This window comes from Catharus ustulatus, chromosome 21 (genome assembly GCF_009819885.2).
Source record: "Catharus ustulatus isolate bCatUst1 chromosome 21, bCatUst1.pri.v2, whole genome shotgun sequence".
Classification (NCBI taxonomy): domain Eukaryota; kingdom Metazoa; phylum Chordata; class Aves; order Passeriformes; family Turdidae; genus Catharus; species Catharus ustulatus.
This window is the reverse complement of record NC_046241.1, coordinates 2,878,371-2,902,098: the sequence shown is the minus strand read 5'-3', so window position 1 is coordinate 2,902,098 and position 23,728 is coordinate 2,878,371. Positions and strand designations below refer to the sequence as shown.

General features: G+C 46.5%; 1 protein-coding gene across 3 annotated transcripts in view; it reads left to right on the top strand.

Moving 5' to 3' along the window:
• Positions 1–23,728, top strand: part of TNC (tenascin C) — a 72,106-nt gene that overhangs the window by 33,660 nt on the left and 14,718 nt on the right. Inside the window, exons 11-15 of one of the 3 annotated variants that reach the window (XM_033077807.1) lie at positions 7,396–7,668; positions 9,566–9,838; positions 17,657–17,929; positions 22,075–22,197; positions 23,370–23,513. In XM_033077807.1, coding sequence (XP_032933698.1) covers positions 7,396–7,668; positions 9,566–9,838; positions 17,657–17,929; positions 22,075–22,197; positions 23,370–23,513 — 1,086 coding nt within the window. The remainder of the gene's footprint in view (positions 1–7,395; positions 7,669–9,565; positions 9,839–17,656; positions 17,930–22,074; positions 22,198–23,369; positions 23,514–23,728) is intronic. The other 2 variants (XM_033077808.2, XM_033077809.1) reach the window with 2 other exon arrangements.

Genomic DNA, 23,728 nt, shown 5'->3' with positions numbered 1-23,728 from the left:
GAAGCCTGGGCTGTACAAGACAAGTGGTCTCTTCAGTTTGCTTTTCCATCTACCCTCCAGACACGCCTCTTTATCCATGTTCCAGCTCCTGGGAGGTCCCAAGTCCTCAGGCTAAAGACAAACAACCATGTTTTGCCCTCTCTTGCAGAGGAAAGCTGAAACATTCAGAGCTCCTGAAGCTCTGAGCACAAAATCTAGCACAAAATCTTCCATAGTACAGGGTGGAAGCCACTGCTGCTTCTGTCTCTTCACAGGGATGAAGTGCAGCTCGAGTGACAAAGTCTTTTTTAACTGATATCCCTGATCCTGCACTCAAGGCATGGCAAAGATTACAGAAGGGTGCTAAATTTTGCTGGAAAGGAAAGACTCAGTATTTCTCATTTCCATTTGCTTGTTTGTCTATTGTAGCTCCATGTAGTGCAACCCTCATGCAAGCATTGAGTCTAGACCCAGAGGAGCTCCCTGAAATGAGTTTTTTTTTTTACCCCAGAGGCTTCAGGAATGCAGGAGAATTCTGTGAGGGACTTTGTGGTGCTGAGGGGAACAGATCATCCAACTTCAGTGTCTTGTGGGGTGTGAATATGGGAGCCTGCAGCACTTTTGTGTACATGGAAGTGTCACAGCAGAGCCCTTTTGAGAGCCCCTGGGAGCTGGGGCTGACAGCCTCCAAAGCAGCACTTCTATAAAATCAAGGTGTGTGCATTGGCTGGAGAACTGCACTCAGCTCCTCTGGAAGCTGTGGCTACAACAGGAAACTCCTTTCTGTAATTAGTGAAGGTATCAGAGGCTCCCTCCCAGCACTGCACAAAGGTTTGACTCAGAAATTAAAGAAAATTAAAGAAAGTTAAAGAAAATGAGCCATTTTGCTCCTTGGAGGGACCTTGGCTTGAGCAGCTCATCTGCAGGGTGAGCACGCAGCCCAGCCCTGAGCAGCTCAGCACTCAGACTGCAGCTTTGTTCTCTCCTGCTCTGCTTCTGGAGCCCTGCCTGCAGAGCACAATGTGGGGCCTGGAGCAGGATGGATGGCAATGCATCAGGCATGAGAGGCCTGGGGAGATAAATGAGTGAGCATTAGAGGAACCAAGAGCCAAGCTCAAATTCCTCTGCTGAAGGACCCAGATTGTGCAGCAACTGCTGATGGATCGTGGATGTGATACTGTCCTGCCTCTGGAACTGAGTTTGTACAGCAGAGCATGGCTTGGAGAAGTGACTTTTCCATCCTGCTGGATGTTTTTCAGAAGATTGATGCTGTTTACCACAGGCCCTTGTCGATGTTGTGCGTCAGTCCCTCTTCCTCTCCTGGCTTCTCCAAGGCTCAGATTGCGCCACCTTTTTTATACAAACTCAAAGGAACATTAGCAAGAATGATTAGGTGAGCCAGTTCCATGGGAAAGCGCAGTGCTGACCACTGGGAAACTCGGTTTGCAGGGAAGATTGTCCATTTGTTCAGGTGACTCCTCCTCTGAGAGCACCTGGAGCCTGAGCCCAGCATGAGGGATTTGGGGCAGCTACTCCAGTATTTCTGCCTTGTGATGGCTGCAGTGGTTTCTTCACAAAATTCAGGTGCACAGGCACTGCAAGCCCAGTTTAACCAACTGATTAAGAAGAGAGGAGAAAGTGGTTTAGCCAAAGGGGATTAAAAAGAAAACCTTGGTGGTCATCATGTCTCACACATGAGATTGGGAAAGTGGCTGAGAGCCCCTCTTGGGGAATAATATAAAATCCCAGATTCAGAGCGAGAATTAATACAGAATACTGCCTGCTCTATCCCAGGAAGTTGGGGAGATGTCCTGGCAGCACACGAGCATCCTTTTTAGTCATCCTTTAAAATCACCAGAGAAACATTCCAGTGGAATTCCTCAAAAGGCCAACATCACAGCACAGACAGAGTCAGGCCAAGCTCAGCCTGGAGATTTTACCAAGAGATATTGAGCTATTTCCTAAGCTGACAGTAAGAGGTATTCCAGCCTGGGAAGGAGGGTATGTTTGTTATCATCCAGTTTCCCTTTTACACAGCTTTAATCTCTGTTCATTCATCTCACCACTGTGAATCATTCTCTGGCTGTCACCCACCCACCTAAAACTCCCAGAGCTCTTTTTTTCCTGCCCATCTATTCCCCTCATTGTTAAATCAAGTGTTTGAGCTCCACTGCTCTTGTTATTCTACAGTTTGATTGTTTTCCAAATTTTCCATTATCTGTTACAGCATTCTGCCTAAACAAAGAACACTGATACTGCGTGTGGTATCAGAGTATTTTCATGTATTCATATAATTTTCATTTTTCTATCTCCTGTTTGTTTGTACACAAAGCCACACATTCCCCTGATACACATGAATTTAATGTGGGATATATGTGTGTTAATATCTGTAGTAGAAGGAAACCTTTCTCACCCACAGATTCATTTGTGGAGTCATTAAGTCCAAGGTAATATTCAGAATTACATTCCCTGTGTTCCATGGGACAATTTGTACATGGTAACCTCCATGTAGCTGCCAAAGCTGGCACGATAAAATAAATCCACCTGTGAATCCAGCAACTTTCTGGAATCAAATCTCACACAGGTGGTTGGTCCCTCAGGTTTTTATGATATATTGAACTGCTGCTGCACTTTCCATCCTGATTGGAGTAACCAAATCCTTGTGTGGCTGTGCTAGAGATGCCAGGGATCAGGGAGGAATGTGGGATGGTCAGGGAAAATGAGAGGCCAGTTTTGATTATCTTACACAGGGTGCTCTGACACACCCTCAGTACCTCAGGAGTGCAAGGCCACCCTAATTTTATGCTGCCTGTTCTATTTTTGAACATTTTGTCTTCAGATTGCAGGTCGGGGTTCAAGGCAGGGTTTTGCGCTCAGTTCCAGTTCGGGGTTGTTTCCCAGGGCACCATCCAGGCACGGATCCCTGTGGAATGCACTGCTGCCCTCTCCTCCCCACTGGGCTGCCCCCTCTTGTCTTCAGCAGAAACCCTCCCAGTAAAGCCCAGCCACCTCTGTGCCTGTCACCTGGACAGCTTTTAGACTAAAGGCGTGTCAGTGCTGTTGATGCTGTAATTTTTTGTCTGTTCCCAGAATAGGAAAGACCTGCTTGGCACTGCTGATGCACAAGGAGCTGGGAGGTGCAGAATGGTTCCAAACCTTCCTGGAAGGTTCCAGGAGCTCAGCAGCCCTGGAATAACAGATAACAGTCAGATAACAGTCAGATAACAGATAACAGCTCTGACAGTGCTTTACTGGGAAAGAGGGGATGGTGGCACTGGTGAGCATTGTAGCTGTGCTGGTGTGATGGAAACATGGTTTTCTCCAGGTTGCAGCATTGGTAGAGCCTGTTCAGGTCATGGCTGGGATGATTTAAGGGCATTTATTAGCTCAATCAAGAATATCAATGACATATGTCAATATAAATATTTCTATTATATATAAATGGAGATCTTTGCCATACAGGTTTCTCTCCTTCCTGGAGGTGAACAGAAACATTTTCACACCTGTAGCTGACCTGACAGCATTTACAAGAAAACATTTCTGCATCTCTTTGAAAACATTTCTAATTGATTTGGCTCCTCTGAAAATTATTTCTTTGTGATGGAAGTGTGAATTTGGAGACATGTAATGAATCCTGAGTACATATTTGTGCTGAGCTGATGGTGCTCGATGACTTGCTCTCTCTTATTGAATGCAAGTGGAGCATGAAAGCAAGGAAGTCACCGAGGTGTGAAATGATGTGGGTTCCCACTAATGAGGAGATAATTCTGCATGTCAGAGAAATCCCCTGCCTGGGGCCTTGTGGCTGGGATCAGAAACACGTTCCCTGTGATCTCCCAGCTCTCAGATTTCCAGAATCTCACTGTTCCACAGGACATACCCATAGATCACTGAGCATGTTGAAAGCCAGGGCTTTCCCTTTTCCATTCCTTGGGATCTCCTGTAAAATCTTTCTATCCTAGTTTTTAGGCAAGAATGTGTTTCCTCCCACTTTTTTCTGCATGTATCACAATGGATAACTCCTCCCAGCCTGTTTTTGGTAGGATATGAGGAGCCTTAGCATGCTTCTGCTGTGATTTCTCAGCCTGGCTTTGGATGTGTTTGTGATTTTTGGCATGAATTCCCCTCATGGTTTGTATCAGGAGCATTCAGTGATGGCTGTAGGAAAGACAAAGGGCATGTTTGGATACTTAGGGCTCCAATGTGATGTAAATGAGCAAAGTTCTGTGGAGGTAATCAAAGAGAAGTGATTTCCATCAGCTGAAGCAGTGCCAGCTCCCTGCTGGAAGCAGTCCAGCTCATCCCTTCTTTGCTGGGTTGCTGCTCTGGATCTGCTGCTCAGGGTGGCTCAGTCAGAGCCAGGGTGTGTGTGCTGGTGCTCCTGTGCTCGAGGCCTGGATTCAGTCTCCAAAACCAGAACTGCTCCGTTTGCTTTGTTTTCAGAGCTGTTGTTGGAGCAGGTGTTAGCTGTTGTTTGGGGGGTTATTATCAGGAAATTTTAACTTGCAGTTTACTTCCGTTTAGCACTTCTGGCCAGCACACCTGGAGAATGAATCAGTGAGAAACCCCTTGATCCTCCCAGCCCTGCCCCTCCCCAGCTCGGTTATTTAACATCCCCAGCCCTGAGCCTCCTGCTCAGCTTTTAGTGCCCCTCACCTGCCCAGCTCAGAGCCTTGGGGCTCTCCATGACCTCAGCACAACCCCCAGCACTTCCAGCAGCCTCACCCTGTCCTGGGCAGCACAGGATGAGATGTTTGATCAGTTCCTCATCACCCTGAAAGGCCTGTCCATTTTAAACAGAACCAGGAAATATTTTTGCTGGGAAGTCTTGGAGAAACAGAAATTCCCAATGTCCCAGCTGGCACAAAATTTCAGATTAACCTCTGTGGAAGTACTCAAAGCAGCTCTCTTTGTCCCTGGCACCTCTGGCTGATACAGGTATTTCCCATGGATTCATAGCCATGTGTTCCTTTCCTACTGCAAAATACAGAACTTCATTTTAGGTACTGATTTTAGGCTTTGTGAGTGATGCTTTCCCTCTTGGCTGCTTTATTCTTCCTTTTGCATGGGATGAAACTCCTACAGCTCTGGAATGAGAGTGCAGCATGGACAATGCCCCAGGCAGTTTTGAAGGTGGTGCACATCAAATCTCTCTTTTCAAACCGCATGCAAAGAGAGACTTTGATGCATCTGCTGCTGCTAAGGGATGAACAGAGAGATGTGCATGTGCTTGTCTGGACTGTGCTTGGACACAGGAGGCGTTTGCAGCATTGCATGGAAGTGGTGATGTCAGAATAAAAAAATAAAATTATTGTGATACACTGGGAGTTCACCTTTCCAAAAACTCCCACCTCTCACCCCATTCCATGAATTTCATGAGGTGACAGGGCTGAGTTCAATAATGACCAAAAGTCCAAAATGTGTGAGCTCAGATCTGGAGACTAAGGATGCACTTGTCCATCCCCCAAAAGCAAATCCCCAACACAAGACAAACTGTTTATGTAGAGACACACAAAGATTATTTCACAGAGCCAGAACAGTCTCACTTTTCCATGCCTTGTTCTTTCTGCTTCTTTTTTTTTTTTTTTTTTTTTAAATAAGAAACGTGAGAAACATCATCCCTTGATCTTTACCATGACACTGGGATTGCTTTGTCACCTGTGTTGGATGCTGGATGGCTGAGCATTTTGGAGGTGCATGATTCCCAGGGAGAATCCCTTGTCCCTGGAGACCATGGGAGTTTGTTTGCTTTTCTGTCTCAAACACACACGAGAAACAAATGGCAGGAAAAGGGGCTCTGCCTCTTGGGGGAGAATGAAACTGAGCATTTTCAGAGAGATCAGAATTGCTTTTAAGTTGTGATGGCTCCTACATAACTTATTATAACCAAGTGTTTATTTAAAATATTTAACCTTACCATAACTTTGGTTTCACTTTCATTTTAAAGAAATGTGGTTTTGTTTCTGTTGCCACCAACAGATTGTGATCTCTGATGCAACCAGCTTCCTTTCTGTCCTGCTTTCTCTTTTCCAGATAACAGTCTCATTTTGACAGAATTCATATTTTACCTCAGTGAATCTCCTTTCTGTTCCTGAAAAGGGATGACAGCCCTGGATTAATGCATTTCTTTTAATGTTGAACATCGTCATCATGTCATAAACAATCTCTTTCCTTCTAACAGGATGGGAAAAGCTCAACAGAACTTGTGTTTCTCAATAGTAGCAATTTACAGATTTGTTAATGAATTTTACTGAAGAACATTATGATCTATGGGTGCTTTGAGCAGTCATGCAATAATCACTCTGGTTTTACAGGGAAAAACTTTATAGGAGTGGTTCTACTGAGCCTAAATTTCATTTATTCCAGGGCTCCCTTAACTTCTGTGTTACAATATGCATAAAGTTGAAGTCTACAATTGACAAATCAGATCCATTTCCCTTCATGCAGCATCTATTGTGAATTCTCAGTCATGCAGAATGGGATTATTCAGAGACACTCTGTTCTTACTGTAACACTCATGTGTCAGCAGTTCAAATAAATCAGAAAGGTGCTAGAAAATCCTCAGAGGCCACAGGTCAGTGATAGAACACACAGGAGTTTCCAGGTAGAAAAATCAGGCAGCACTCTCATTTTCCCATCTGACTGTTAATGTTAGGGAATCAGTTGTATCTCCTTAGTAACAAAGAACTTTGCAATCTTGCTGAGCAAATTACCTCAGATTTCAGAGCATCAGAGCTACCCCTGATAGCTCCCAACTTCCTTGGCCACCCCTGTGGGGGTTTGCAAGAATGTTAATTCTTGTGAATGAATGTTTTTGTTTTAGATTAGTATCAGTAACTCTGAAAGTCCTGTCTCAGGAAGGTTGTGTGGGTAGAATAATGTGCCAAAAGAAGACAAATCTGTTAAAGACATGCAGCACGGAGGCATTTTCCTCTTCTTTATTGTTTTTTTTATTAGAAATAGTTGGGAAGCATAAGCAGCATCCTTCAAGGGGATGCAATTAAAAGAATAAACATCTGAATTCCAGCTACTCTAAACTGTACCCTTTCCTACCCTTACAACACAGTTACTTCAGAATGGCAAACAGAGTAAAGTTATTGTAATACCTACTTATCCCATAGGGAGTTGTAATTGGTGTTGACAAAACACAGCTGTAAGATTCTCTGAGCTTTCTGTGAGCAGCCTCCAAATATTTATTAATTATTGCAGCCCTTCTCTCACTGCTCTGTTTTGCCATGTCTCCAGAGACACTTTATTGAAGTTATCTGAGGCAGCTGATAATGTCAATGTGTGTGTGGGGTGTCTCTGTGGCCCTGATTAGATGTGGAATTCATTAACACAGGGCCACATTAAATAATCCCACATCAGCACCACTCTGCAACCCAAGTAACAGCTTGACTCTCTGTCCTTATCCAGAGGAGGAGCCTGAGCTGGGGCAGTTCTCAGTGTCAGAGGCTGGCTGGGATGGTTTCCAGCTCACCTGGACAGCAGCAGACGGGGCCTTTGAGAGCTTTGTCCTGCAGGTGCAGGAGCCTGGCAGCCCCGAAGAGCCCCGGAACGTCACAGTCCCGGGGACACTGAGCTCTGTGAATGTCACCGGCCTCAAGGCCAGCACCCCCTACACCATCACCCTGCAGGGGCTCACTCGGGGCCACAGGACCAAGCCCCTTTCCCTTGACACCACCACAGGTACCTTTCCTCCAGCCCCAGCTGGTTCTGACAGAGATGTGAGCCACAGCCCTTGTGAGTGCTGGGCGAGTCCTGCTCACCAGCTCAGCCCTGCATGGGGTGCCCTGAGCTCCCCAGAGCTTGGCTGAACATCCCTGGCATGGAAATGTCTGTGGTCAGGCTTTCCATGAGCTTCAGTGCCCTGCTGCAGCCCTTCCCTCCCTGCTTTCCCCTTTTTTGGTTCCCTTTCCTCTCTTAACCTGGCTGATACTAACAGCAAAACCCAGCTGGATGTTGTACCTGCTTGGGAAAGGCCAGGTTGCCTGGTAAAATTATAAAAACCTTTCTTCTATTGGCCCAGATATTCAAAGCCTGAGTGTGTTCAGTTTTTACCCTGCCTCTGAAATTCTGCAGTAACTCCTGTGTGAATTCAGACTCAGTGTGGTAAAGTTCTGTGTACCTGACTCAGGGCAAGGACAAACACCTTCTATATGTTCTCATACAGGAATGGACATAAATTCATTCCTAATAAGACTATAAAAATACATTAAACCATCTAAGATCATGAAACTGATTGGTCTGAAAAAGATATAATGCAAATATCAAATTGAGCAGAACTCCCCCAGCATGAAACTGGTCTGAAAGGAGGCAGGTGAGCTCTGTGCTGGCAGGAGCTTGCATGAAACTCATCAAGGGCCCCAAAATCATTTTCTGGCTGATCATGTGAAGGGCAGCAATTTAAAATAAGAGCTTATCACAGGCTTTGACCATGAGAGATAAATGTGTATTTACATCTGTGCTGTGTGGCTCTCTGATCCTCCCAGCTCTTGTGATAACTTTAATGAGCAGTGTGAGTTAATTGGCACTAAAGGGGCACCAGGGGCCTTTCCTTCAGATAATTTCTTGCAGACAATTTCTGCTGCCTCTGGGCTCCCCTGCAGCCCTTTGCCACCTCCTGTGTCTGTGAGATAGCCAGAGCTGGCTCAGGCCAGGCTCCCCCAAGCACAGAGAGGGGTGGAAATACCTGTGAGAACGAATCACAATTAAAGCATGGAGTGCAGCAGAGCTTGCTTGTTCCTGTAGTGCTTTAAGCAGCCTGGCTTGGGCAGGGATGTGTCTGTGCTGTGTCCCAGGGGAAGTGCTGGGCTTTGAGAGTCCTCACCAGGAGCTGGGAGCAGATGCCAGTGGAGAGCAGAGAATGAGCTGGGCAAAGAGACAAAGCAGGAAACACATCATGGGTGTCCTGCCTAAATATGCAATGTGCTCCCTTCTTTGCCCTCATGAAAACAGCAGAAAATGCCCTGCTGAGGTTTTCCCTTCCCTTTCTGGGTCAAGCTCAGCACCAGGCTTTTCAAAATCTTCCCTTCTGGGGACTTCCAATTGTTAGAAATATCTGGACCTTCCTGTAACGCTACGGGGATGTCTGCAGAGAGGAAAAAACCCCAAGGCATCTCTCCCTGTTTTGCATTTTGGCTCCAGCTCCAAAATTACAAGCCAGCTTTCATAGACTTAAGCTGAAAGGGAAAGTAGAAGAGTAAACAAAACATGAGATTTTCCTTTGGATAAAGCAACAGCTTTGGTTTTAGCTTCTCCTAAAACTGGAAGCTGTCTTTTCCAAATGCCCCAGGGGCATTCCAGAAAGTCCTTTTGCATCTGCTTTCATGCTCAGACCTCAAAGACATGGCTGTTCCTGCAGGGAAAGGGAAATAGCCATAGTTTTAAGTGTTATTTTATTTTTTTTCCTTATCTAACATTTTGTGATGCTTTCATTTGATTTCCCCCCTTTAATACTGTGTGCTTGTAACAAGCTTTTACTCACACCCTCTTCCCCAGCTCGGAGAGCTGCCAGCATGGCAGAGAGGATCCTTTGGGAGCAGGAGGAGCTGGGGGCTGTCTGACCCTGTGTTTCCCTCCCCAGGAGAGCTGCCCGGCGTTGCTGAGCTAACGGTTTCCGACATTACCCCCGAAAGCTTCAACCTCTCCTGGACAGCCTCCAACGGGGACTTCGACGTCTTTACCATTGAAATTATTGATTCTAACAGGTTGCTGGAGCCCATGGAGTTCAACCTCTCAGGCAGCTCCAGGACTGCTCATATCTCAGGGCTTTCTCCCAGCACTGATTTCATTGTCTACCTCTCCGGGATCTCTCGTGGGTTCCGCACACAGGCAATCAGTGCTGCAGCTACCACAGGTACAGACCTACCTCAGTGCTAACCCGGCTTTTCTGAGCTCTTCCTTGCAGGTTGTGCCCCCTTCCCTGCCCTCAGCCACCCCACAGCCCACCCACTTCCCAGTCCTCTGCTGCACTTCCAAGGAGGATCACCCATTGTGAGCCGAGAATGTTGAGCCACCAGCCTGCCCAGCAAAGTCAGACAGTCACATCGTGCTGGGATCTCAGTCACACAATGAGTTCTCACATGAAGGTTGGGGCTGGGATCTCAGTCACACAATGAGTTCACACGTTAAGGTTGGGGCTGAGATTTCATTCACACAATGAGTTCACACATGAAGGTTGGGGCTGGGATCTCATTCACACAATGAGTTCACACATGAAGGTTGGGGCTGGGATCTCATTCACACAATGAGTTCACACGTTAAGGCTGGGGCTGGGATCTCATTCACACAATGAGTTCATACATGAAGGTTGGAGCTGGGATCTCATTCACACAATGAGTTCACACGTTAAGGTTGGGGCAACCTCTGAGAGAGATGAGAAGCAAAGCAAATATCCCAATAACCAAGCAGGAGATGATTCCTCACCTTCACCTTTCAGCCTGTGTGAGCTTCTGTCCCACAGCACAGGGCAGACACAGCTTCTCTCAGATAAGCTGATTTCTAGACAGAGATTTATCCTGATTTTCCCAAAAAATGTCAGGCACGTTTCAGTCTGTGCCAGCACAATCCTGCAAGGCACATTCACTGCTTGAATTCAGCTTCAATTATTCAGGTTATGTTGGGTGAGAGTTTGAAAAGTCCATTGGAGTTGATGTCAGAGAATGGAATAGGCAGGCACTGAGTTGTTGGCATGTTGCACATTTCAAGGTTTTACAGCTGACAGCTTTCCCAGAAAAAACAGGGAATTCAAATGCTCAGGATGAGAAAGGGAGGTGAGGACTGGACTACAGAAACAGAACATTGTTATTGGAGGCAGATAACGGCTCATGTTGTGATTGTTTAACAGCTCCAACAAATTTTGCCCCTCTAGGAAAAGTTGCCATAGTGATTGTGATAGAATGGAGTATGTGGTCAGTGAAAGCCAAGTATCAAATCTCAGCTATCAGAATATAACATCAGTTTCCAGCAGCAGCAGACTGAATATCCTCATTTGATGATGAGTGCCAGCGTCAGGGTATGGGAAACATAGGGAAACACAAGGCTGGGTGACCCTTGTGACCTGTGGTGGTGCAAATTCAAACTTCTCTATTCATTTATTTTATTGCTTTGACTTTTAATAACTGTGATACATTTCCATTTGTTTTTCTTCCCGTAGTAGAGGAACTTCTCCTTAGCAAACTCAGTGTATCAAACGCTACCTCAGCCAGCCTGTCACTCACCTGGGAGGCACAGGACAAGGCCTTTGACCATTTTATTCTGGAGGTCAGGAACTCTGACTTCCCCTTGGACTCTCTGGTGCTCACAGTGCCGGGGGACTCCCGGCACTCTGTAGTGACCAACCTCAAAGCTACCACTAATTACACAGTCCAGCTCCATGGGGTAATTGATGGGCAAGGTGGGCAGACCTTGACAGCCATGGCAACCACAGGTATTTCACTGTTTCACCTTCCAGGTTTGCTTTTTATTCTCCTTTTCTCTTGCTGTCCACCGAACTGCTCTAAAACGTGGCTCCAACTCATCGTCGTCCCCTTGGGGAATTATAGGGAGATCACCATGAGGGGAGGTTGGAATGCACTGAGGGGGCTTGGAAAAAGACCTGAGGCAATGGAAAAGGCTGAAAAAGTGCCCCCAGCATTAAGAGAGCCAGTAGTAAACCGTGATGGTTTCCTTATATATACACACCTGCCTGCAAGTTCAGTGTATATATAACTGCCTTGCTCCAGATGGTTGATGTGTTTCACTCGGCATCTTTGCACTTGATCTTGAATGAAGTTGTTCATCCCACCCTCCCTTGCTTTGCTGGGGGTGGGAGAGAGGCCTTTGTGTCCTTCTCAGCCTAGAGAGGCACCTGCATGTCAGTTCTGTCCTCCTCAAACCCAAATGTGTCCCCAGGCATTTCCTCTCTGGTGGGCGTTTCGTGCCGCATGTGCAGTGACCAACCCCAGCTGCATGGAGTGGCCTGGCCACCTTCTGCTGGTTCTGATATGTCCCTGCCTGGGATTTTTATGTTCTCAGCACAGAGCAAGGCTCAAAAAGCAAATCTCCCTTTTCTTGGTGGTCAGCCCACCACTGTGTCCCTGCATTGCTCCCTTTGAGTCTCCCTTTGAGCCTTGTTTCCCTGGGTGTCAGAGCTTTTCCCGTGGTGCTGGCGATTCCAGGAGGGCAGGAGATCACTAAGACTTGCCTGAGGATGTGATTCCAGCTCATTTTGCATGCAGCATTCCTGGGAGTCAGGCTGTCATGCTGGGAATGTGCCTGATCACGGATGCAGGTGGCATGTGAAGGAATGTGGCCATGCCAGGATGAGGTTGGAAAAACTCTCTTTACCCTCTTGGAGCTGCATGTGGGGCTGAGGGCTCCGTTTTCTTGGCTTTTCCACCCAAGCCTGTCTGCTTTGGGGATATTTTCTCATCTTGCCTGTCTTCCAGAGCACCATGGTAGTACCTTCCCTGCTGGCCATGAAGATCACTGGTTGATAGCATGACATCTGTGACATCTGTGACATCTGTGTCCTTAATCGGGGCCACTTCATTCACCTCTTCCCTGACAATTCCAGAGACGGAGGTGGATTGTTATTTAAAATTCTTGCAATGAGGGATGAGACTAAAAGTTGGAGCATCTTGCAGCAGTTCTTGCTTTAGAAAGAAAAAGATTTCACTTTTTCACCACTCTCTGTCGGTGGGATGGCTCTCTCTGACTTTTCTCCCAGCATGGATCACTTCTCCATCGTTATTTTTCTGTCTCTCACTGGCTGCATGTCCCAAGGTATTTTTGGTTCCTAGTCAATTGGCAACATAAAAAGTAGAAAAGGGAGCAAACACGGGATATTCTGACTGTTGGATCATGTTTGTTCTCTCTCTGGGCTTTAATGAAACTTTAATGATTTTTGTGCTAAGTGTAAGAGGTGTAAAAGAGAATTAGTAAGGAGCTCTCCCTCTCCTGAAGGACAGGTTTCTCTCCTGGCAGGGCAGAGATGTGAATTTGAATTTCCTCCAGCAGAAAAGGAAAGTCTTTGGTTCCTAAGGAGGTGCCCTGAGCACTGAACAGCCAGGAAGGAGAGCAAGAGCAGAGTTGGGGGTTCATTGTTTGCTAGACATTCTCTGATTGTGCCTAATCAGAGGATGAGGAACACCTTATCTGAGGAGTCCAGGGAGGTTTTGGCCTGAGATTAGTGCTGAGATAATCCCTGTTAGGCCTGAAATCCCTCATAAACCTCAGGCTCCAAAAATAGGAGCATCTACAACTCCAGGCAACAGAAACACCAAACAGAACCTGGACTGTGATTTCAAGGATTCCTGCTGAATCCTCCTTTCTGAGTTTTGGAATTGCTGCAGGTCTGTATTCCCATCAAATTCCCAGTGTGGAATTTGGATGTGTATGTTGTTGGTGCTTCTGTCAACCAGGCCCACATTTCATTAGGCAAGTTGAGTTTATTTAAGAAAATGTAATGAAAAAATGTAAAAGTCAGCACTAATTTCGGTGGCTTCTTTCCAAAACCTAAGAAAATAGCTTTTGCAATGCTGCTTTAAAAACCAACATTATTTCATTTTATTTTTGTATTCAAGCACATGAAGACAAGGTTAAAGCATTATTTTTAAGCACTAGGCTCCCCTGTGCGTCCCCCAGCCCCTGCAGCACAGCTGCCTGCTCACTGTGTTCCTTTCTCCCCAGAGGCTGAGCCACAGCTGGGCACGCTCACCCTCACACACGTTACCCCCGACAGCTTCAACCTGTCCTGGAGCACCCTCGCCGGGCCCTTTGCCGCCTTTGTCATCAGAGTCCAGGATTCCCTGGCGGCACAGCAGCCCCAGGAGCTGACAGTGCCGGGCAGCACCCGCAGCGCCCACATCTCAGGGCTCACAGACCACACTGCCTATGACATTCACCTTCAGGGCACCACCAGGGCAGGTGTCCCCACTGAGCCCCTCACTGCTTTTGTCACCACAGGTACCTGCTCCAAGCTTTGGAGTCCCTTTCTTGGCTCAGGGAAATGGGGATCCCAAAAAGGCTCTGCCAGCAGCCATGGGTGTGGTTGAACACCTGGTGCAAGGAGGGGGCAGAACAGGAATGTTGACCTTAAAAAAAATCCTGGGAGCAGGATTAGCTTAAAGGGAGTTAAAAGGTCAGGTTGGTTGGGGCTCTGAGCAAGCTGGGGTAGTGTGGCTTTTCTCTTTTGGTCCCTGGTGGTATTTACCAGGACCAGAGAGTGCTAACATGTAGCTGTCTCTCAGAAAACTCACATTTTCATCAGCTGAGAAAGACCCAAGGCCTTACTTGACGAGTTCCACAAGAGTCTTTATTTCATGTGAAGGGTGGTCAAGCAGGGATCTCTCAGAACAAAGGGCAGACAGTTATATTTATAGGTTCAGGGAGGATTCAAACTACAACCAATAAAATTTTATTCAAAGAACAGCATCCAATCTACGTGAGAAGTTCTAAAGGTGAACTGACCAATTACACAGACTAATTTCTAACCAATTATCTTCCAAAGTGTTAGAGAGTGACCAAATTCTTAAGGAATTTGGCTCAGCCTTGGTATCTAGGATACCTTATCTATTATAGCAAATTCTAGAGGAAGACGGCTTTGGAGGAATTGCATCATCCACAGGGTGTCCCTGGAATTGGATGAGTTTAATGTGCCTTCCAACCCAAATTATTCTGTGAGTCCATGATTCTGTCACTAAGACCCCTCTGGAGCCTTTCTCCCATGTCTAATAATCTTTTAGAACTCCTGAAGTTTGAGGGAGAGATTGGCCTGATGTTCAGCAGTCCATCAGACAGGACTGGCTGGTGGAACACCTCCTGCCCCAGGATGTTCCCTTCCACACACCTACCCAAAATGTGCATCTTGAGGATTGCTTGATTAAAAGTAAATAAGATGCAAAATTAGCTCTAAAATGAGTACTCAAATATGTAAATATTAATACATAAAAATTTCCAAATTATAAATCTTCAGGGGGGAATTTTTATGCCAAGTTCTAACAGAATCCGTTTCAGCATTTGTGAAATGTCAAAAGCAAACCCAAAACCCTTTTCAGGAGAAGGTTCTGCCTTTGACTAACTGGTGTTTTCTGAAGTGAGTGGAATTTTGAGTGGCTGGAAGATTGGCTGAATCAGCTCCAGAGCCAGCAGAGCAAGGCTGGACAAATACTGTGCAGAAATAGGAGCAATGCCTGGGATCCAGGATCAAGGCCAGGGCTTAGCAGAACCACCTGGTCCTCACATTTGACTTGTCAGACTTTGAGTGAGAAAAATACACTGAGAATCTTATGGAACTTTGGCCTTTTTTTTTTTTTTTCCCCTGAGACTTAGTGGATAAATTTTGATGCATTTTCCACATCTATTCACTTTGACAAATGTCACACTGATGTGGAAAAGGAATTTCTTTCAGTGGAATTTCTTTAAGTTGTCAACAGAGCCCAGCTGATTTGCACTGGCTGTGAGCCTGAGTGATTAATGTTCCTGTTCTGGCACCTCTGACCCCTCCAGCACTGAAAACTAAAGCTGGAGATACTCATGTGAAATAGGTAAAGAAGTGAAATCCAGGAGTTGGGAATGCCCAGGCTGAGGCTTGTCCCTAAAGCACTGCTGGTGGAGAGAAGTACAGATCACTGAAAGCTTTATGTGAGCATTTCTAAAGCAGTTTTGGTTATAACTTTCTTACAGTGCAAGGGTAGCAGCAGCAATGTGCTTAGACAGGGAGCTTGGGAGGGGTTTCAGTGGAGCTTGTGAGAGGAGGAGCTGAGACATCCTTGAGGAAAATTAAAAATTGAGCTCCATTGAAAAATCCTCATCTTGGGATCCTGGCTGTTAAATCCACACTAGGGGGGAAAAATGTGATTTTTTGTCTGGTGGAATCTGTGGCACTTTCTAATTTGCAATGTTTTTCACTTATTTCTTTTGTGTGTGTGTGTGTGTGTTTTTGCACCTTCCCTTCTTTTAGAGGCCATGCCCCCACTGGAAAACCTAACAGTGTCTGACATGAACCCCTATGGGTTCACAGTGTCCTGGATGGCATCGGAGAATGCCTTTGACAACTTTCTAGTAGTCGTGGTGGACTCTGGCAAGCTGCTGGACCCACAGGAGTTCCTCCTTTCGGGAGCCCAGAGAGAACTGAAGCTTAAAGGCCTAATTACTGGCATTGGCTATGAGGTTTTGCTTTATGGGTTTGCCAAGGGGCACCAAACAAAGCCCCTGAGCGCTCTGGCTGTTACAGGTATTTCAATGTGAGCAAATTGTTCCCTTCCACCCTTTTCTCTCGGGCTTTCCCTCTCACATGGAAGACATTTCATGCAAACCTTGGCTTTTGCATCCTCCTCTGCATCGTGGCTCCACGTAACTCCTCGTGACTGATGGGTTCACCAGTGGAATTCTGTTCCCTTTAACTTGGTCTTTCCCTCTGAGGGATCCTGTGGAGGAGCATGTGGGGGGCTGAGGGGTGGAAGTTCCTCATGGTCTTGCAGGTACCTCTAACAAAGTCTTGAAAGAAGAATGGCTGCATGCAGAGCTCGTCCTGTTAACAGCTGGGCACATCAGCATTCTCCAACAGCATCATTCTCCCACCTTCCAGCCATCAGGAGCTTCAGGAAGAGCCTTGGACTTCTTCCCATGGCCTCCTCTCTTCCCTCTCATTGTGGGTTCCACCCACAGTGGGATCATTGCCACCCCACAGCTGGCACCTCTGTCCTCAAACAGCTCAGGCTTCCAACCACATCAGAGCTGCTGCTGTCCAGCAGCACTTGAGCCTTCTTGGGAAATCATTGCAGGCTGATTCTCCAGCCCCAGAACCATCAGTTCTCATCTGCACATTCCTGTGTGGGCAGCAGTGAAGCTGGGAGGGGGATCTGGTGGGAGGTTTGAGAGGAAACAAATAGGAATGGCTGTGTGTGGAAGGAAGGGTTGCATTTGGTGGGAGGTTTGAGAGGAAATAAATAGGAATGGCTGTGTGAAGGGTGGCACTGGAGGTGCTGTAGGACATAACCACTCCAGCAGCATTTCTCTAGGTAACAGTGCCTGACCATTCTTAAAGGTGTTTTGCAGGTAATTAATAACTTAGAGCCCTTGGGATCCTTTTGAATGGGTTCATTAACCAAAGGCAGCAGCTCTTGCACTTAGATTGAAGGGTGCTGTTTAAGAGAGGAATTTTCATGATTCCCCGTTGCTGTTCAAGAGCACAGTAAGGATTCATCGGATCAGAGGCATCACAGATGCCAGCAGTGCATGAAATAAGGGGTTTGCTTGGAGAAAAAGAATTTTCAGTGGCTGCTGTGTTGTCCTCCTAGCAGGGAGAGGTCTGACAGTGTTCCAGACATGCAGTTCTGTAACAAGAGCTTGTTTTTACTGCCATAAAGGTGTCACACAGGTAGGGAGGGAGAAATGCCCAGGAAACTCACCTTTAGCATGTGTAACTCTGCATGTGGGAGACAAACCTGTGTGTCCATGCAGTGGTTTGCTGTCCAAGAGTGAAAGTTGGAATGGGCCTGCACACATTCTCATTTATCCTGTTCTGTATAACACTAATATTTATTTTTTTTTAATAGCTGGCAGATTGTTCCCCTTGCTTTGAACTGTGGTTGGACTCTTGCAGTGTGCTCTAGCCAGACCTCAGGCAGGTCTCTGATCAACTGATTAAAAAATCATTTCTTTTCCCCACTGCTATCTTCTCCTTTTTTAGAAGCAGAACCCGAGGTCGACAACCTTCTGGTTTCAGACACAACTCCAGATGGATTCCGTCTCTCCTGGACTGCAGATGATGGGGTTTTCAACAGTTTTGTTCTAAAAATCAGGGACACCAAAAGGAAATCTGACCCCCTGGAGCTGACAGTGCCAGGCCATGAGCGCACCCAGGATATCACAGGGCTGAAAGAGGGCACTGAATATGAGATTGAGCTCTATGGAATTGGCAGTGGACAACGTTCCCAGCCCATAAACACAGTAGCATCCACAGGTATTGTCTTTGCAGTGGGACAAGGGTGACATTCCCTGCTCCTTCCAGCAGCTCCTTTTCACAGCCAGCTCGTGCTGTTCCAGAGGTGTCCTGAGCTGTGTCCTGCCCGTCCCTGGTTCAGTGTGCTGTGGTTATTTGTAATCAGTCTCAGCTTCCCAAGCTTCGTCACTGTCTGTTTAATATGGCTTAATTGAATTACTTTAATGATCAGGAATTAGGCAGCAGAGTGTGGCAATTAAAACACTGTCTTTGAGGCCAAGAAATATTGTCTGTGCATCAGCCTTTTTCAGTGATTTTCTGTGACTAATTACATCTCAGCTCTGCACAACAATTTACCTCCCTAGGAAAGAGTTATGACAAAATGAATTTGCCAGGGCCATTGAGAAGTTTATTTATGGCTTGACCATCAAGGGCCTAAGCACCATTAACTTAGACTGATCTTACCAGGAGCAACATGTGCTCATTAATTCAAATTGACTTGAGTTTCTTTGCAAAATCAAAGCTTTGATTCAGGGTCATAATTGAAGCTTTTCATTTTGGCACTTTGGAATGAAGTGTTTCAATCTTTTTTTCCACACCAAAATAGTGGTTTCATTCTGAAACATATTCAAGCCTGAAGCATATGATGCGATGTCTCGTGAGCCAAATTTGGTCTTTAAAAAGTGTTGAGCTTGCTGATATGAAAATGTGGTAATTTGAAATCAAATTAATTATGGGAGGAGAGGAAAAGGACGGGTACAGGAAAGGGAAGGGAGATCTCACCAGGGCTGCAGCTCCGGGCTCTGCTCTGGGCCAGGGACAGAACCCAGGGAACGGCTGGAGCTGGGCCAGGGCAGGCTCAGGTGGAGCTCAGGGAAAGGTTCTTCCCCCAGAGGGTGCTGGCACTGCCCAGGCTCCCCAGGGAATGGGCACGGCCCCGAGGCTGCCAGAGCTCCAGGAGCGTTTGGACAGCGCTGCCAGGGATGGACAGGCTGGGATTGTTGGGGGGGCTGGGCAGGGACAGGGGCTGGGCTGGGTGATCCTGGTGGGTTCCTCCAGCTCAGGGTGTGATTCTCAATTCCATGAGTGAGCAAACCAACAGGAATGCCTAAAGGAGGCATTTGCCAGCCAGCACCCAGGAAAAGAGCAGCATCAACTCAGTGCTGAGCAGCTTCTCCTGGAGCAGCCTCAGAGCCCCCACCCTCCCCTCTGCTGCCCGTGGGCTCAGCTGCAAGCACAGAACAGCCCCAGCTCCACTCCTGCCATCCCATCCCTGCCATGAACAGCCAGGCCACCTCACTCCCCCAGACACTTCCATGAAGCAGAACATGATCAGCCCCCCTTGGCCAGGCTCCTGCACGCTGACTCCTGATGGAGAGGGATGTTTAAAGTCCACTCCAGTTGTCAGCAGCCTGTCCCCATCCTCACTGACTCCCAGGATATTTATAAGAGTTATCAGACTTACAAGAGTTATCATTTCCTCATGACTAGATCCCTGCAGCCGTCACAGGGAGATTTAGCTGTGTCACCTACTGGAGCCAATAGCCCAGGAGATGTTTGTCAGCCCATGAATAATGGACAATAGAGCCACAAAAACCCAGCTCAGTAATTCGGGCTGCAGGTTACACCACATTGGGTGGGTGGCTGCCAAGGCAGCCAGCTAATTTCTTTTTTAGGAGTGGATTATTGCACAAACATATGGATATTTATAGCATTTCCTGTGTGGTTGCAAAGAAATTTCTGTCCCTGAAGAAGGAATTTATCCACTGCTGCTCTCAGAGTTGGTATCTTTTAGAAATTTATCTATAAAATCTCAGTTAAGATGCAATTTAACCCCCACTGGGGGACCACAACACATCTAGGGTCCAATTAATGTCCTTGTGGGAAGTGAGTCTCATGCTGCTCCTTTTCTCTTCTTCCAGTGCTGTTTTGCCACACTGTCAGAGCAGGTTTTTTTCCCTGAGATGATTGCAAAACACTTCACATGCTCTTGATATGTGATAAATGCAACCTGCTGCTTCCTGTTGATTGGGAGAAGAAAGCCAGGGAATGTCCTCCTCCAGTCTAGGAATGGAAGAACAATTAGCAAAAAAATCCCTAAAAAAAGAGCTGCTCTGAGGTACCATGGGGGTTTCAGCAGCCTCTCAGGGGAGTTTCCTGTCTCTCATACACCTCTGTGGGGATGAAGATAATTTACCTGTGCCTGCCCAACAGTGACCTGAGGCTCTGTGTGAGTGCCAGCTCAGGAGCATGCTGGCTGCTTTCTGTGCCTGCTTAATTCTGGCTTTCAGGTAGCTCAAGAAGATGATTTCATTCACTTCTTTTTCATTTCCCTGTGCTCAAATGTGCAAATCTCTCCCATCTCTAGGACTCATCCCAGGACACATGCTCTGATAGTCCATTGTATTTCTTGCCAGGTTCTCTCCTAGGAAAGCTGCAGTTGGGGGACTTGGGGGTGTGGAAAACTCACATCAAAGCTCTTCTTACTGCTCTTGGTCATGCAGCTCACCTGGAGCAGAAAACAAGCCTGAGGCCCATGGAAATGTGCACAGCAGAGTCCAAGTGGGATGGATTGGGGATTTATTTTCTGGGAAAGGCTGAAATTTTCCATGTATGTGAAAACCAAGTGCTGGTCCATCTCTGTGGTCTCCAAAATCACCAGTGACCTTTTCCTTCATACACTCAGACCCCCTATAATGTAAAGCAGAACAAATATGATTTTTATTTGTCTCTATCTCCCACATTTTCTTTATTTTCTCTGATTTCCTTCAGCCTGTACTCAAATCAGCAGCACTTTTTTTGTGCCACATAGTTTTTCCAACCCCACCTTGCTTCCTTTCTTATCTGAAATTCTTTTCTTCCCTTGGCTTGTCCTCGTGAGCAAACCCCACGAGCATGACACTTCTGGTGAGCTCCAGAGACATAATTTACATTTCTCTTGAGAGCTCAGTTGTTTTCCTTTCCTTGCCTTTCAGTTGATTTAGTGCCCTGCTGCTTTGGGGACACATGGAAGAAACAGCCTCTGACTCCTTTCCTGCAGGCACGTTCTTTCCAAGCTATTTCAAGCCCAGTCCCTATTTTTTTTTTTCCCTCCTCTTGCCCCCCTTCCCCTGCCCTCAGCCTGTCTCCACTCCTCTTCATGTGGCTGATGTTTGGATCTCTCCTCTTTGTTCTAATGGCTGCTCTGTGTGTGCTGTTTACTTTTTAATACCTCAGGGTTGTTTTGGTTACAGCCAAAAAAGCTGGAAAGGCTGGAAGTGGGATGCTCAATGTAAACCTGGAAGTGGCAGCTCTCTTCACCAAAGCCCTTTCCATGCTTGTTCTTCAGGATCTTAATTAAGCCTCCAGCTGGAATGTTTCAGACACATGCTGTGTTTAAGTCTGGCTTATTTTTGGTAAAATTTGGGCTTTGTTTGCCCAGCTTACTGATTTCGTTGACATGGGCAAGTGCAGTGCTCAGGCTGTGGCAGGGAAAGGCTGAGTTTTATGACAAAGAGCTGCAGTGGAGCCACAGGTGCCTCCCTCGTGATGGCTGCACTTGAAAGAAAAATTATGGGATCAGAGAGAGATTCCAGGAGGAAAATCTTGTTGCTGCTGGTTTAAAGCCAACAAAAGTTCCAGGAGTGAGTCCTTGAGAGGAGCCTTGATGGACTCCCACACCTGAGTCTCCCAGGAGCATCCTGCATTGGGAACTTTGTGCTCAGGAAGAGAGATCTGTCCATGGCTGTCACTGCTGTGTGTCACAGAGGGCTCTGGGACTCAGTGGAAGGTCTAAAAAATCCTCCAGGTGAAACTGGGATAGGAAAAAACCTGAAATACAGCATCCCATGGGTAGCAGAATGAAATTTCTGTGCATTTCCCCCCTGCCTTTCTACTGCACTGAAATCTCTGTTGTTTCCATATGTAGATATATGTTGGGTATCTTTAACCTATGCAATACTGGAATGATCCTGAAAACAAGAAAAATTTGGACCCAATAGGTTGTTGGTGCAATAAAACCTTCAGCTCTGTACCCCCTGCATTAATGTTGTTCAGAGCAGAACACTGACAGCACCAGCTCATGGTTTAGGGTGATAAAACAAATCAGTTTTCCAGCACTAAGGACTGATAAACAAATGATTTACCTTTTCTTCCCATGTGGTGTGTTCTCTGTTCTCCCCTGACAGTGGTTGGCTCACCCAAGGGAATTTCTTTCTCTGACATCACGGAGAATGCTGCCACAGTCAGCTGGACCCCCCCTCACTCCCGCGTGGAGAATTTCCGCATCTCCTACGTCCCCATCACGGGAGGTGAGCAGGGACAGGGCTGGCAGGGACTCAGGGAGGTTTGCTGGGCTGTCATCCCTCCTTTCAGTGCCTCCCCCAGTTACCTTGCACAGATCATCTCTTGTTTCTTCAGGGTGAGGGTTTGTACCCAACCTTTGTGTCCACATCCCATGGGCAGGGCTTGCAGGGCAGCCCAGAGGTGCATGCTGGAGTGACTGTACTCCTAATAAATCTCTGCCTGAACCTCCTCAGCCAGGATTAGTTTCCAAACTGTCATTATTTTGTAGGCACTTCATGAGCTGGAAAAGATGGCCCTTGGAAATAATAATCCTAATCCATGGCTATAACAATTTTTCAATGCAGTGATTTACTCAGTGCTCCCCAACATTGTCTCATTCTGGTTTAGTCTTCAACTTCAAAAACTTCCTCTGCTTCAACAGATTTTTAGCCTTATTTAGGGACACCTCTGAAGGGAAACAGCTAAAGAGCAAACATTAAAGACATCAACACCAGAAGAGATAGTCCTGCTGTTGACAAGAAAAGATGTAGATTTCTAGGCAATATAGCCTGGAAGCATGCATGCAGCTTTAAATATAGTGGTCCCACAGAAGAAAAGGAATCCAGTCATAAATTCAGGCACTTGTCTAAGTGCTTTGCTAGAATTAACCCAGAGTTTGGAGTAAATATAGGTGCTAAGTCCTCAGCCACACACAGAGCACCTTCTAAAATAACATGTACTGTGTCTTTATTCTAAATGAGGGGCTAAAGGAGACTTCCAGCCCTCACCACAAACAAGGCAGATCTAAACTGCAAGTCCTGTGCTCGAGGTGTTTGAACTCCCATGTAGAGACTGCAGGGGTTTCTGCTTACACCTTCTCTGGGAAATTGTGTTTTCCTGAACAGAAATCACAGAATGATTTGCATAAGAAGGCACCTTAAAGCTGATTTCATTCCAACTCTGTCACAGGCAGGGACGCCTTCCACTAAAAGTGTTAATTTTTCTGACTACAAACCAGTGATTTAGATTTAGGTGTTATGGGAACAAGATTTGACACCAGTGGTTGTAACTATCTGGAGAAAACTCATCTGCTATAGAAGCACATCCATGATGGCCATAACTTTAACTTGAAAAACATCCTTTGAGCATTTCCTGCAGCACTGTGTCACTCACCCCTTGGCATCTGGCCTCATCCCAGGTACTCCCAATGTTGTCACAGTGGAGGGGACCAAGACAAGGACCAGGCTGGTGAAGTTGGTCCCAGGTGTGGACTACAATGTCAGCATCATCTCTGTGAAAGGCTTTGAAGAGAGCGAGCCCGTCTCTGGCATCCTGAAAACAGGTAATACCTTAAAGCCAGGAAAGAGCAGCTTTTGAAATGGATATCTGGGCTGCAGGAGACCCAGGGGCTGGAGCTGCAGACCCACCAAGATCCCATTTTTGCTGCCCACACAAACTGTAGGAAGCTCTTTTCCCCAGTCCTTCTTTGTCTTTGCATTTTACATGAGGATGGAACTTGTAAATTTGGTCAGGCTCCCATTTGCTAAATGCTAAATA